General features: G+C 40.4%; 1 protein-coding gene across 2 annotated transcripts in view; it reads right to left on the bottom strand.

The window, feature by feature from the left end:
* atp2b1a (ATPase plasma membrane Ca2+ transporting 1a) overlaps positions 1-16035 on the bottom strand; it is a 31884-nt gene extending 15849 nt beyond the window's left edge. For both annotated transcript variants that reach the window (XM_029494778.1, XM_029494779.1), the window contains exons 1-4: positions 15965-16035; positions 7538-8045; positions 703-900; positions 83-340 (exon numbers count right to left, since the gene is read on the bottom strand). In XM_029494778.1, coding sequence (XP_029350638.1) covers positions 83-340; positions 703-900; positions 7538-7730 — 649 coding nt within the window. In that variant the 5' untranslated portion in view covers positions 7731-8045; positions 15965-16035. The remainder of the gene's footprint in view (positions 1-82; positions 341-702; positions 901-7537; positions 8046-15964) is intronic.
* Positions 16036-16247: the final 212 nt, after the last annotated feature.

The raw sequence follows: 16247 nt of genomic DNA, 5'->3' as shown, positions 1-16247 counted from the left end.
AGGAATCTGGTGTATTCTTAAATGATAGATTTATATATTTTCCAAAGAAATTAAACAACCTCAGTTGTAACTCTCTTCTTACCATATTTTACTTGTGCAATATCTCCAACCACAATCTCAGCCACAGGAATTTGGATAACTTGTCCTCCACGGACAACAGTGAATTTCTGTTCCTGCTCGATGCGGCTCTGGAGGCCCCTAAACTGCTTCTCTTTACTCCAGTCATTGAACGCCGTCACCAGCACAACGCAGATGACGGACAAGAGAATTGCAGCTCCCTCGATCCAGCCCGCTTCCGCCTCGTTTTCATCCTCCACACCTCCAGCAGCCCTTCCACAGTCTGCAGAGGGACAGGCGCAAATCTTAACATGAAGAGTTCTCCCTGCCTTATCACATTCTCCGTTCTTTCAGGCACATTGAAATGTCCAAACTGAGAGATAAACTCTAAGAGAAAAAACATGTTTACATAGATTTTTGCATGAAATAAACTGACAAAATAAAATTGTCAGAAATATTTTTTTTTTTCTTTTTTTAAGTAAACTATGTTATCCAGGACCGAACTATTCAAATTATACTTCAATATAAATTGACCAAAATCCGTTCACATTAACAACAACAACAACAACAACAACAACAGCAACAAAATCAAAAAACAACAGCAATAACAACAAAAAGCATTTGAAATCATAATGAAGTTCTTACTTTCTCTTTTGGCATCTGGAGGTTTATAAAAAGAAAGGCCTAGTGAAACTATGGCTGCCACTTCTAGGATAATCAGTGTGACATCCTGTAGCGCCTCCCATACTAACTGTAAAAAAGTTTTGGGCTTTTTGGGTGGTATAAAATTTTGCCCAAACACTGTTTTCCGTTTCTCGATGTCTGCAGGTTGTCCACTTAGACCTAGGGAGGGAAACAGAGGACAAAAGAATCTCATTTGTAAGATTTTTCATTCAAATTCATTGTTGAATTTAAACAATAGATAATGCATGTCCATTTCAAAAATAGAAACCTGACACGTAATGTGAGACAGATGGACATGGACATGTGCACATCCAGTCACAGAAGGAGAGCTGCTCTCAAAATTCAAGTCAGTGAATTGTCAGTGGGCCACTAAAAAAAATACACAATCCCCAAAAGGAATCAGCATTTCAGACAAAACGCTGTGGAGTCAACACCGCTGGACAACAATGACACACATTCTGTGGGCATGTCAACATTTTCACCGCTTTCAAGCATGCCAGAGAATGTGAGAACAGAGGTCAGAGCTAATCCCGTAAACTGCCTTTTTTAAATACAATGACTGAATGACTGAAGAGGTTGAATCAGCTTTCGACTCACAGGTGTCTGTGCACACTACTGTCCTAGTATAGAGTCATCTCTCTGACACATTACATGTCTGGCTGGCCTGAGACCCATTCATCCATGTGCACAGAGAGCATTCTGCAGCCACCCTTTTAAATGGCTGCACATTCAAGGCAGTCATATATTCAAAAGGGCCTTCGCACATTTGATGATGCCTGACAGTTTTTCAGCTCTATTCATGCCGACTGACTTTGTGTGGGTGGGGGTACAAAGTGGATGGAGCTGTGTGTGTATGTTTGTGTGTGTTGGGGGGGGCAGAGTGTAGGTGGAGCAGAATTGGGGGTCTGTGTGACTGTGTGAAACTGCTACTGACAGGCAGATGGGAGGTGGGTGGGGGTCGGGGTGATGGTGCAAAGGGCTGAGACTATGAAAGATTGGAGCTACTGATGCCGGAAGAGAAGCTGCACTGGGAAAAGCAGCATCTTAGTGGGGAAAAGAATTAGTAAGGTCATTTTACGGACAGAGAGAAAGAAAGACAGGAACACACACGCGCAATCTAGAGATACAACATAAAGCACATCAGGGAGCATTTGGATAATGAATCTGTATAGTGGCAACAGGATGGGGAAAGAGGTACATTGTTCAACTGGGAATGAGACATCTCATGTGACTGTGACAAAGGGAACGCTGATGATGGAGGCTACAGGTGGATTTTGATCATTTCTGGCAAAGTGAGAAAGATGGATTTATAAAGAGAATTTAATAGATTCCACTAGTTTCCCTGCCATGTCATGAAATAAACATCAACGCATTGCCTCAGTATGGTGATTATGCTTTCTTCTTCTATACCACAGCGTTGTTTAATTTTCCAGCTCACAGTTAATTAAATGGTACCAATAATAACTGTAATACTCAGTACTGAAAAAGGGCAATCAGACATAACATAATGGCAGCTGTGTTGTTGCTTCAGTGAGTAAGATATAATGCAACTTTAAACCTTTGAATTACAGACACAGTGAGGTTATTATTTTAATGGCTCCCTGTCCCCAATCAACAGCAGTTGCCAGGGATTTTAGGTGCATTGTTGCACGACTATTTGCGTAATCACGTCTATTGAATCTGAAACTGATTCTCCAGTCAGCCTGTACTATGAGGGGAAACCCCTAAGGTTCCTCTTCACAACTCTTTGTCAAGCATCTGACAAATTTAAATATTTATTCCCCACATTACTGCATGTAGATGATTTATTCCTCATTGAAGATGGTTTTTCTGGTAACAACCTCCCCAAAAACAGCCCTAACCCGCCCCCCCCAAAAAAAGTCACTACACTAACAAAGAGAATTTGATTATACAATAATTGTTGGGCTGCAACTGCTGATCGTTTTTATTATTTAATATCACGTCAGAAAACAGAGGAAATGAGGGCCAAAAGATCAACTGAACAAAATGAATTACATATTTGCAGCCAATCCAAACTGCTTTGTCACTGCTGATTCTCATTGTATGGCCATGATTAAATTACACATCAGCTACAATAGGACTGCACTTCACTCCTGAATCGTTTCAATACATTTTTAAAATGAAGAGAGATTGGTGCACACTGAGTACAGTCGTGCTTGTTTCTCGCATCAGACACATTCTAGTGTACTTTAAACAGGATAATAATTATGCATCCCTTGATACATAGTCAATTGGCATATCAACCAAATACTAACATATCTTTTTGAAAGAGAGTCAAGAAGAACAACGAAAATGAACATACTGCATCGTGAAAATTTTTATGAAATAAAATAAAGTAAAATAAATAAATAAAAAGCTATGGGCTTTATTCTGCATTGCCTGGTGCTGCTCCACCATTGGCCCTCACCATCTGTTTTGATTCTCTATGCCTCTAATGAAAACATGCTGACAGCTAATACCCTATTCAATTTTACACACATTTTCTCTTTGCTCTGGGGCAATGAATACAAGTGACAGAGGATGATCATCATGCCCTCCCTCCACTGGATACACAAACAGAATAGGTTGGCCTTGGCTCTTCACATCATTTTAGCACCCACAGCGTGTCTCAAGTCAAGCAGCTAATCATTAACCATTTAACTTAGATTCTTGTCCCCAGCTGACCCCGTCTAGTACTGTCATTTTAGCCATTGAGTAGGGGTCAAGGTAAGCCTTCACTCTGAGTGAGCCATGTATAGAGTACGGTCACTTTTAGTTGCCATGACTTTAACTTTCCTAATATTTTAAGAAAGTGACTTGGTGGCTATAACATGCAAAAGTAATCCCCATGGTTGTTTTTTAAACTTCGCTCTCATTTCCAAGAGATCAGGGCATTTTGGGCATTGTTGCACATAAGCAGATTCTGTGGTAATGAGCAGGGCTTTGCTTAACGAATGGAAGAGCGGTGCTGACTCCTCGTTATTATAGCATGATCATTCCACTCCCCAAAAAGCAGTGAGAAATTGAGATTATCATGCAGTTTCATCACAGAATATAGTGCATGTGTTTCCGTATACTGCTGTGAATCTCACAGCAGCACCCATCTCAGGAATTCTGGGAGGATTGCTAAAGACAATCAGTTTCTACCTGACAGGTTATATTGGAGAATTAGGTTTGAGTGTGTGAATAACAAGTGGAGAGAGTGGAGTTTAAATATGCGCAGAGTGTCATCCATCATCAGTTGCCCATAAGTGGCAGAAATAATTCAAATCAAGCTTTAACTGTTACCTTTCCACAGAGTAACTTTCCATTTCCCCCTTTACAGCTTCACAAATAGGAGCAGGCTCTGCCAATGTGCTGCATTCACTCACTGGCAAAAGCCCTTCTTAAGCACATCATTTTGAATTCAGACATGAATTCAAGCTGTGCTCACCCCCCAAGTCACAGAGCAAGCTATCATTTAACACCCTGACCCTTCCCGCTGAATGAGGCAGCGTGGTGTCGGGAATGACAGTTGCAGAGAGCCTGTCAAACTTTGAATTGCAATCTAATTGAAGAGGCTTCTCAGCCCACAGTCGATTAGATCAATGGGCTGGAACCCAAATATTTGACTCAAGCAAAATAGCAATCATCAGGAAATAACAGTGAAAAAGAAAAATAGAGGAACACTGTAAATAATATTCAAAGTGGCCTTGCACATTTGATAAGTCTCATTATGCAGAGCAATGGGAGGATCAAATATGGAGTAGAGAAATGTTGCTGTGGGAGTTGGACTGTCTTGAAATATTCATAGTACAGTGTGAGTTCAGCTCCTGTATATTTTTAATTCCCTGGCCATGTATGGACACTCCTGTTGATCAAACCCCATATTGCATTTGATCATCATCTGATTAGGGTGCCCAAAAAAAAGAAACACCTGACCCTGAGCTTTGATATACAACGAGAAAGTGTTGTAAAAGGATGCGACTTTAGTTATAACAATACTCCAATGCTGCTCTGACACATCTCATAGGAAATGATGAGACTAACACACACAAAAAAAAGATGATGCAGCAGAGGCTCAAATGTCTTGACTCTTCATGTAAGACTCTGAAACATAAGAACAATCCATTCGGCTGCATCACTTCCTTTGAATCTGGAGACACAGTTGTCTGTCACTTTCGACAACCTAATTTGGGTCGATCATTAACACCCCCAAAACTGGCACCCAACATTTCCCATAATGCACCTTCTCTCAAATGACATATCTCATGTACATGAGGCATGCTTCGAGTTAAAATGTGTAATCATGCACAAACCAAGGTTTGTTATTTCCTCAGGCTTGTAAATGCTCCAATAACTAGTCTAATACAATCTAAATAGTGTTTCCCACGATGAGCAAACTGACTTTAATCTTTAAAGACATGTTGAAGTTTCCTTTCAGTGCTACTCAGTGCTAGTGATTTATATGTGTATGTGAGTATGTGATTAAAAAAGGGAGATAAACAGAGTCCAAAGGGGAAAACTGAGACTTAACTTGTACCTTTTTCACCCTGTTTAGCAAGAGAATAAACATCCTGTATGCAGAGGAAATGAACTCATACAAACAAGCCGTGGCCGTGTGCCAGAGCTTCAGGTATTGGTCATCACACTTTGCAACACTGTGGAAACAGAGTGCACATACAGCACAGAACTAGTCTTAAAAATAAGTTTGTTTGTTTTTTTTACTTTGGTTTCTAGCTGTGATTAATCTTCTTCAGCCCTCACCTTAATTTCATTAGACTGCAGGAAGGCAACTGAATTATTGGTTTAAATAAACAGACAAGTGTAATATTTGAATAAGCTTTTGGCAGAGTTCATTGTCTGAGTTTTGAAAGAACATTGCATAATAAGCATAATTAACCCCTTTCAAATATGGCTTAATCATGTTCAATACTAAAATGAAATGGAATCACAGCCTAATCAACTGAAATCTAAATGAATTAGAGAGCTTAGAGGTATTCAGACTTATATTGTTGCATGGAAAATAGCAGTGGTGGTGCCATGCTATATTGCATTTAGCCTAATCCAAACGGGCTATGCCTCACTTTTCAAAGTCTAGTTAAGGTGGTACATTAATGTATGGCTAAAACAAGAACGTTCAAGTCTAACTTCTTTGGTCGGGAAAAAAGGAAAAAAACCTCGGAAATGTGGAGGATTAGCAAAGGATTTTCTTAAGAAGTTTGAAAAATGAGCAACTAATTAGAAACCCCTTTTCAATTGTCGAGCTCACATAATCTTGATTGATGGCTTAATTTCCCAAACCAATGACAAATGAGCTGATTGGAAGTATAAAAACTCAGTGGTGGCATACCGAGTGGGACAGCACCTGCTGTGAGGGGAAACCAAGTCAAGCTCATCAGAGTAGCGCAGTTGAAAATAAGTGGAAGACTATGAGCAAACATTTCTACAACTTTGGTAAAAAGCGTCTTTGTTAATCCAAAGATTTGTTTGTAATTGAAATCCTGAAACTATTTGTTCTCAGGCTCAGAAATTGTAAGCCTTGTTTGAAAGTAGATAGAATTTCAAAAACAATATCTATTCACACCGTTGAGGAGAAACCAATGTTGTGTTGAGATTTCTTTGTGCTTTTCAATGAAGACTGCAGAAAAGTTAAAGGTCCTAAACTAGCCGCCTTTTCTTTTTTCAAAATGAAACACTTATGAAACAACCTGTGTCACTCATTCTACAAATATGACAGTCTTCTGTGTTCACCAACTTCACACAGTCACATGCATGTTTAGACAGCTCACGTTCTCCCGAATGACAAATTCCAATTCAGCACTTTCTTCACAGCTCAGCCAAAAGCCTGATGGCCTGCATGTTTCATTTGACAATGAAAGCAGCATGAAAGACTGCAGTGATTTTTACACACAGCCCACACTGTCATTTCATGAAAGGTCAAGAATTAAATGGTAGAGGAGCGGTTCCTGAATATCCTGCAATGCTGTAGCATCGAATGGTATTTATGGCATTCCTTTTGGTTAGCAAATTTTTGACTTGAGACACTGCATGTAGAGGATTGTTGCTGCTACAGTGAATATGTGGTGCCGTTTTAATCTGGGATCAAACTGAAAATCCCCTCCCATAAGAGTTCAGTCAAGGTCATACTGGCGATTAGGCAGACTGTCTATAGAGAGACAAGCTGAGACAGAGAGGAAAAAAGTAGTGTTTCAACAAAAAAAAAAAAAAGAAGCGTGTGGTTCAGTCTACCACTACAGCCACATGGGTTATTTTGTAGTATAACTGACATTTTTTCGTAACTATTAGCACCTTTACAGTGATGGTTGTGGCAAAACAGTAATGGATAAGAGCTATTCAGAAATGAACTCACTCCTTCTCCTAACTCATTACTACCCAGCCTTAAAGCCTCCTGTTTTGTCTGCCACATGTGGGACATGGACCTGCCTGCAGCCTGGTGCAGTGCCCAGGGAGACAGCTGGTGTGTCTGAAGCCTACACACACACACACACACAGAGGTGAAAAGGGAGAGAGAGGGTGTGAGGGACATATCCACTGGCCTTGAAATAGAGCAGGACCGGCCCGGGTCAGAGCCAGCCAGCCTGGCCACCTGTCTGGCATATGAGTTTTCCAAGGAAGTGATGTCAAGGTATCCACAATGTGGATAACACGACCGATGACACGCCTCCTAAACTATGTGTGCACCACATTAGCATTCCAACAAACACTCGCTACTAGCCCTGTAATGAAAACATCCTGCACTTGATCCAATTTAACATCAGTTGTCAAGATGAGTGTAGTGGAAACATTACTCTACCATCTATAGGTGACGATTTTAATCGGTTGCAGAGTCCTTGAATATCCCCATAAGATTCTCCAATTTGGTTAAGTGCCTCGGCACCCCTCAGTTCCATAAGGGAGCGCAGTTCTTTGAGCGTGCAGCCAAAATCTCCATCGTGATTGGCCTCCACCATGGAGTTCTTCACCCCGCTGTATGAGTTGTTTGCCATTGTCTTGCCACAAAAGCGTTGTTACTTTGGCTTAACAGCGGGGGGTTAAAAAAGAAAAAAGGCAAGAAAAGGCCCCCCCTCACAAAAAAATAAAAAATAAAAAATAACAGGAAAAGCTTAAATCCTTAAGAGTGCATACACAGTAGTAGTTCCCATAAACAGTTGACAGGCCCTTCACAGGAAGCAGAAGTCATAAGCCAGGTAGCGGGGCAGGGATATTACAAAATGAGCCATTTCCCTTGGAGACCTGAGTTCCTAGTCGTTCATGGTGACTGAGGATCACCCACAGAGCCGGAGATCACCATGCATGAAGATCTGGAATAGATAAGCAAACAAAAAACTGTTAAAAGTTAAAGATCGGCTCATTTTTGTACATACAGATACCCCCCCTCCCACTGAACTATCATGTGTGATCATCTTTCTTGAACTGTATTAACACATTACTGGTGCACATTCTACTGTGGATATAGCAATTGTGATTTCAAATTCTTTGTACAGCAGGTTAAACATGCTTTCCTTCTCTGTTACAACACAGACATGTTTGCTGAAACATTTCCCTGATGCATTAGAGGAAACAGAGGCCCTTAGATAAATCCACTTGGTGGCTAAGGCAGGTTGCAAAATAATCAGCAAAACTGCTAACAGATTTTGATTAGCTGTACTTCAGTTGAACTAAAATAATAATTATTTCTCATCTGGACATAATTCTTGCCTGGTAAAATACACTCTGCTTCCCAGTCAGAATATGTGAACAGAATGGAACATTACTTCAATTATCGCTCAACTACAAGCTGCTTTCCTCTGCAATAGTATCTACTCTTAACACATACTTAATGCTTTGTATAACAATTTCACAGTTAAGGGCTGCATCACATTGTGTTTGCTAGGTTTGAGCTGATTCACTATGTTTAGTTGTATTCCTTTTACTGCACATAAGACACAAGTTTAAACACTAGACGTAATCTGTTTGCTGGGCTGTGGATGGTAACCTATCTGTCCACCTTAAACACTTGTGAGCTCTGTAAACCACAGGCTACAATTTTACTGGAGAACATTGCTTAGACACAGTGATAAAATTCAACACCACCACCGTGCAACTACTTACTAATCCACTTTGAAATGTACCCTCTCTGCACAGAAGGTCAACTTGCTATCAGTGGACTCATTCCACAGTTTGGTAACGTTCAGTACTTTCAAATACTGAATGAAAATGACAGCTTTTATACACTGAAGTCAAACATCACAAAGAAAAACAACATGTGAAGTATAGCAACCCACATCTATTGAGTGTCAGAGTCAGAAAACAAACCACAAGCTTCCCTGAAGTGAAACTTGTAGGCCAACATGGTAAACTTGCACCAACTGCCTGACTACTTAGGGGAAAAACCTCCTGTTTTATCTAATTAATACTATCTGTGGCATCAAGGAGCTCCACAGTGCTCTACATGGGGGGAGTCCATTCTAATCAGAGGCTGCTGTCCATTCAGCTTTAATCAACCTAACACAATGAGGGTGAGTCATTCATGTCAGATTGGGTTTATTTGAAAGAGTCCCCAAGATGGACATGATTACTAGTCCGAAACAATTTATGAAACACTATACTGTACTTTCAGGTGAATAGCAAAGCTTAAATGTGTGTTGAAGAGAACCTCATACATAAAACAGAGCAGCAGTGAACAACAGAGTGGGATGTGTTTTCCTTTCCTGGAAAAATGCTACAGTTATTTCTCGGCTGGGTTTTACTCACTTCCCAACTACAACTGTCAAAACATTTTGGAGCAAAAACATTAATATGTCTTTTAAGCAAAGAAGACTATAAACATAAAATGCAAACTGACATGGAAACTCAAAAATATGTCAAGACCTTGAAACTGAGACACAGATGCACAAGGACAAAAAAAATGCAGCCTTTATTATTGCTCACTGCACAAATGAAAGCTTGCAGCTTATTCCATTGAGATTCTTGGAAACTATTCTGTCACATGTTGAGATTCTATTTGGAGCCATCTGCCATGGAAAACAGGACAGAATTTATTATTTATTACACAGCATAATTGCAGATCCGGGTGTATTACCGAGGTGAGAGAGATCGCAGAAATTTCTATATTGAGGAAGAAACACATTTCATTTCAACTCGTACTGACCACAGATGAGAGATTTTTGGTGCATGTTAACATAATCTTGCAATTATTTGAGTTTTACGGACAAGTCATATTGTTTTGTTTAATTAATAAAATCATATTATTTCAATTACCATCACATTATTTACATTACTTTCCATCTTTATGAGAAAGTTCACATTCAGGCATATTCTTGAACGAAATCCTCATAAATTTCTGCCTGAGGTTCAACTCTATGAGACTCAAAGGCACTCACAATGTAGCACACATTAGAAATGTGAAAAATTTGATTTTTTGCTGTAGCCGAAGGAACTTTATTCAGTTTTGCATCACCTTGATAACACCCAGAGACTAAGTAGTATGTTACCTTTCTGATTTATAATAGGATTCAACATTAGTGATCAATGTTTTAATACTGCAGTATGAGATTCCAAAGATTACAATTCATAATAATGTAATATTGACTAAAGTAATTTCAATTTTCAATTTAAAAAAATCATCTGAGATGTGTATTTATCTCTTAATCAGATTTGGGATTTAAATATCACAGAGATATATGATAAAAGATAGTAGCAATGATATGGAGGTCATTTCACTATAACATCTGGCCTGTTCAAAATATACAATTTATGACTCCAGCTTTAGCCATCAGGCTAGTCAAAGGTTATGAGTTTCTCATGGCTAAAAATAATTTCTACATAGCACCTGACAAAAGCTTTTGAAATGTGTAAATGGACCTTAAAACACTTAACAGTAGTTATTTGACTTGCTTGCACCACATGCACCACATGCACAGCAGCCTTTGGTAATGGATGTAATTTTCTGCCCTCTCCATTTCCCTGCCTCTATGTCTTACTTCATGAGCCCTCTCCCACATTCACACTCCCACGAGCAGCAACAACACCAGGCCGAAGAAAGTGCCAACATTTGCTATGCTGCGACAGTTTCGGGTTGCGAAGCAGGTCACATGTCACAACAGTGGAAAATCATTGTGATTGGATCTCCAAGCCAACAGCTGGCATGGTTGAATGATAGAGGCAAAGGTTAACCCTTTGCGGACAGTCACAGCAAAACCATAGCTCAGCATAAATATGTGCCGGTTTTACACAAGGACTCAAGAGACTTGCTAGTCACAAGTCTCTTCTCCACCCAAGCTATTTAAGGCTGCTATCACACATTAGATGCACACTAAATCATCTACCCAGTAGGGCTGTTGGTGGAAATAGGTGGAGAGGACAACAGTGGCCATCTCAGAAACATACTCATGTCTTTGTTTCCACGCTAAGGAAACCCTCTGGCAGTTTGCACACCTCTACGTGCCAACAACTCGATGCAAGTCAAGGATAGCAATTCTAGGGATCCCTCTGCAATGGAGCTGCCTAATGTGAGGGGTGGTATTTTTAGCTTCCCCCAGACTGCCCCTCCCCCCACTGTTAGCCACTGCTGAACTGGGTCAGGCCATGTAAATGTGGAGGGTACAAAGCAGAGACACCCAGCCCTCCTTGTGCTACATAGCTCGTAACTGAGAGTGCTTCTTCACCCCCACATACGGGTACCTAAATTACTGTCAGGCTGCCAATACATAAGAGCGTGTCAGAGGTGTCACCATCAACATACTTTTCCTCTTCGGTGCTTCTTACCACACGTATGGACGGGCATGTGGTGAGCCCTAAAATGAAGAGAACCCATTCTCATTTTGATCGTGTGGCGAATAATAAAGAAAGAGATCATGAGGATCAAAAGGATACTATCAGGACAGTTGGATCATTTATATCTGTTTATTATGATGCCATTTTGTATGTATTTTTATTATTATTATTTGTAATTGAGGCCGAAGTTAAGGGGGATTTTTAGTGGTGAGCCCAATTCAAGCAACCATCACTAACTTTTACTTTTCAAAATCAAGGAACGCATTTCACACAAAGTTCAGATCATTCATCATTTCAACTACTCATCATTATCACATCTGTGCGGATGGTGTAATCATTTACTTCTTATTTGCCTGACAAGGATTTTCATGCACTGCTGAGTACTGAAAAGCTATATGGTTGTTTAAGTATAATTGAATCTAAATAGTCTTATTCAAACTCGAAAAAATTATTTGTTTTCTCATAAAAATTACATTCAACTAACTAAATCACTGTGAGCGCCATCCTTTTTCTGTATCAATAATAAAACTGCATGTTTGACTAATGATTTACATGCAGTGGCAAGAAAACCAGAAGGGATGGCTTTATTTAGCCCTTATAAAGTCTGTCATTTCCATAGGATGGAAAATATTTCAAAATGAAGCGTCTTTCATCAAGCCACTTTGAAGATGAGAAGCTCTCTGTGGGCTTTGTTCCATGTATTTCTACATAGCAGCTCAGTGGCCTGAGGTCCTGCGGCTGCTACTATTTGCTGCCACGATCTGACCTTCCTGTGCTTTCCTTTTCAATTTCAGGATGCAGTGGAGTTCAGTATTAAACTCATTTTACCATGGCCTGTGGTAAGGAATGCAATTAGTGATAGAGAAACATATGCACACAATGCCATAATAAACTAATTTAGAGGGGTTGATAAGAGTACATGAAGCCTTATAGCAAATACTAAGCCTCAAAGAAAATATTATTTTGTTAGATAGCATTTTCAGATCAATTCCATGTAAACTGGACTTTCTTTTAGCAGCATAATCAATTTCTGACTATTATTTCAGGCTGATTGATATTTACATAGACTGCCTTAATTCAAGAAGTGTACCAACCAACCATCTGTTTTCTCTGTCAGTGAAACCTCATTCAGTGTGACTAAGCCCTGTGTAACGGCAGTGGCCCTTGACAGGAAAACACAAAATCTTACCTTGTTTATAGATGCCAAAAAAAAAAAATAAATAAAAATAAAAAAATATATATATATATATATATATATATGTTTTTTCTCCACAGGCCTGATAAATAGTTGTTACATTTTTCATCAAACTGCTACAATGATGGTTCAGATGTGTGGAAGATTTCACCAGTCAGACTAAACATCATGCCACAAGGGACACGGTCCACCACAAGCAGGCTTTCTTCAAACTGAAACAACTTAAGTCTAGCAATAAGATTAGATTTTATACACTTAGGAACAATGCTCCAATATCTGTGAAAAGCTCATTTGAACTTCATGATGATACACAAGCATAATTCACTTTCCAGAAATGCCAAAACTAATATAAACACACAGTAGATCACCCTCTAGCGCAGTTCTGGCTGCCTTGATGACTAATTTGTGATATTTTTCAGTGTGTACCCTAAAATTGCTGTAGTGTAGTTCAGCAAATTATTTTAATATAATCTCTTGGCTCTAGCGGCATCATTAACATTGACCTAATGTTTTAAAACAGCAAATTAATTTTAGCAATTCGTTCTCACTGTTTACTTTGTCAGACAACCTTTAAATGAATGAGTAATACTGATTGAGTCAAACTTCTTGTAACCTAAAACCACTGCTTGGAATAACCTTGGCCTTATAATCCACAAAGAAAAACAAAGATAAGCTGAAGTCCATCATAAGTAAATAGTAACTTAAATACATTGTACTAAATGGTACCAAACCAGACTATATTTAGCTTTCCATGGTGGTTTACACGAGGCTCAAAGTCACCGTAGATTAATGACCTACAAGGGATCGCTATGTAAAATAAATGTATAAACTAGGCACTTTCAAAAATTTAACTGAGAAATACATACCAAAGCAAGGACACAATATATTGCTATTAAAAACATTTATGTGATTTTAGGCTGTGCTCATAACTGACTCACATGGTGAATATGACAATGAAAGGCATGGAGATATGAAGCAGCTGTAAGGAGGACTCCTTCATGATAAAGTAGGGACAGACCTTACAGAGGCGATAAGTGCCTGGAAGAGTGTGTACTCTGTATACCCAGTTACTTTGCTGTGGCTATTGCACGCTATCACAAATGCAGGCTATGATGTTCAAAAACAGAAATCAGATAATCACCTGTTTTGTGCAGCAATGCCTAACGGACAAAATATGCACGGCACAAACCAGACGAATACAGATGTTGTCTTGAAAGGGTGTTCTTCTGCAAAATGTAAGTAGGGAAAACACTATCCACCAGAAACACACAGCCAAGGAGGTCAAGTGATCTAGCCTCTGAGATATAACCATTTTCCAGAACTATTTACCAAATAAGTGTAACAACTACTGACTCATATCCTTTCATCAGGACAAGAAGTACTGTCAATAGCCAGCCATTATGAAAAAGCACTGTAGAGCAAGAAATAAGAAAGGATATTTTTGTCATTCTTGAGTGACAGCAACAGTCTGAGTTCAAAGGGCTCAGACACAGCAACAGATTGTGTTACTGATGGTTTAAGTGAATCATTAAACAAACTCTCAATCTCTACATGCTGAGCTAAAAAGCTATAATGAAATATAACTCATTGCTAAACCCAGAAACTGTTTTCCAATATTGTAAATTCTAATTAACACTAAATTCCTCAGACCGTCTTTACACCTAAGCCATCCTCTGCAACATATGTCCTTAAACATAATGCATATGATATCATTATATTATGTAATATGCCTACAGAAAAAAAAATCATTAAACTGCAGCCAGTACTTCGGGTTAAACTCGAGCTAAATTCTGTATGCAAATACATTTTTTGATAAAAACCACAGTAGGCTTTTCCAATCCACTGAAGGATGAAGAGATATTCTAATCAAACACAGGAAGACACTGCTGGCTCTGCAGCAGACCCGCTGCTGTGTCAGTGGATAAAGCAGTGATCCCTTCAACTAGACACCAAAGTGTCACAGTCTGCAGACCTGGAAACTTGCTTCGTAATGTTGGCGAGTGTGAAACTATATCAGGTCGCTCTGCACAGCCAAATGTGTAACATCGGTGTGGCAACGCGCTCGCAGGAGCTGGAAAGTTTCGGAAATAAGAGATATTACGAGACATTACCGCCATGCTGTAACTGGCATTGGTAATTTAAAGCGCCATGCGGTGTGAGCTTTCGCCTGACAGACTTTAGGATGTCCCGCTGGTCAGAAAGTGTTATTTTCCGACGGCGGAGGACAATTTAAGCTTCCTATGACATTTAGCTTTGATGGGTCGATCCGGGTTAAAAGACAAGACAGGTTGCAAAATAGCGTCTGCCGCGGAGAGGTGAACTCCGTGGTAGGGGTTAGATAGAGACTCGATGTTAGAGCTCAAGTCCAGGACAGAGTTCAGCACAACCATTCACCCCGTCCGGGTGTCTTACTGTACAGACAGCCGACAAAATGACATGCGTGTGTGTGTGTGTGTGTGTGTGTGTGTCGCCCAGCATGAGGAGCCGCAGTGCGTGGAGCCCGACAGCCGGAGAGGATCGCTCCAGGCCGGATCCCTCCAACACGGTGGGGGTCCGCAAGCTGTTAAACGGGTTCAATGACTTGTCCGTGAGTGTAACAGAGGTCCGCTTCTTCTTGGGAAGTTTCTAGCAACGATACGGAGCCGCACATTTTAAGAGTCTGGCGTTATTTCGGAGCCGGACTCCCGAGAGCCGCCTCCACGTCTCACCGTCAACGTGCTGCCCGCGAGAGGCTGTAACGAGCGGCGTGCAATGGTTAAAAAATATTGTTATTTATTATTATGAATAATAATTTAAATACTAAAAGATATTGATCCGGGCTAACGTGCAATGTTAGCCAACTAGCTCCCAGGCGTTAGCCTATGCTGATTGTAAAGAAGGAAAATATACAAAAGCTACTTCCAACAGATTGACAAGTGGAAAAACTTAGCCCATGGGCAATGCAGATGTCTGAGTAAATTGATCATAAGAAAAGAAAACGTGGCAGCATCCCGGCTGATTAATACACCTGGGTTGGAAAACGAGACGCCCAATGTCAGTATCTATTGAAATTTTAAGGCGAGCTAACGATGTTAGCTTGGTATAAAGCTAACTACCCGAGGGAGCTACCCACCAGTGACTGGCTGGCCCTCGTTGATCACTGCATCCAAAAATGAAGACTTAACCGATCGCGATGGTCTATGCAACGTCCGAAAACACCGAGGAACAGCTCAGATCCTGCTGCACTTTGTCGCACAGGCGAAGAGAGAATAAAAGCCAAAAAATACTTACTCCGTTCTCTGAAGAGGATCCCAGCTCCCTTTCTCTCTTTAACTCCCCCTCAGTCTCACCGAGGACCGGACTCTCTCCCCTGCTCTGAGGTGAAGCCCCGCCCACTGCGCTGTCACAACCACAACCGAAGCCTTCGGCCTCAGCTGTCAAGATGGTTCCCGTCCCTTTGCAGCCCATGGACACCCACGTCCACTTGACCGGGAAATGTTGTGACACATACGTGCAGCTATTTACAATGACGGGGAAGTGGCACGATGCTACCACAGCTAATGTCCCCCGAAAG

Source organism: Echeneis naucrates, chromosome 23 (genome assembly GCF_900963305.1).
Source record: "Echeneis naucrates chromosome 23, fEcheNa1.1, whole genome shotgun sequence".
Lineage (NCBI taxonomy): Eukaryota > Metazoa > Chordata > Actinopteri > Carangiformes > Echeneidae > Echeneis > Echeneis naucrates.
The sequence above is the reverse complement of the archived record's forward strand: the minus strand, read 5'-3'. Positions and strand labels throughout refer to the sequence as shown.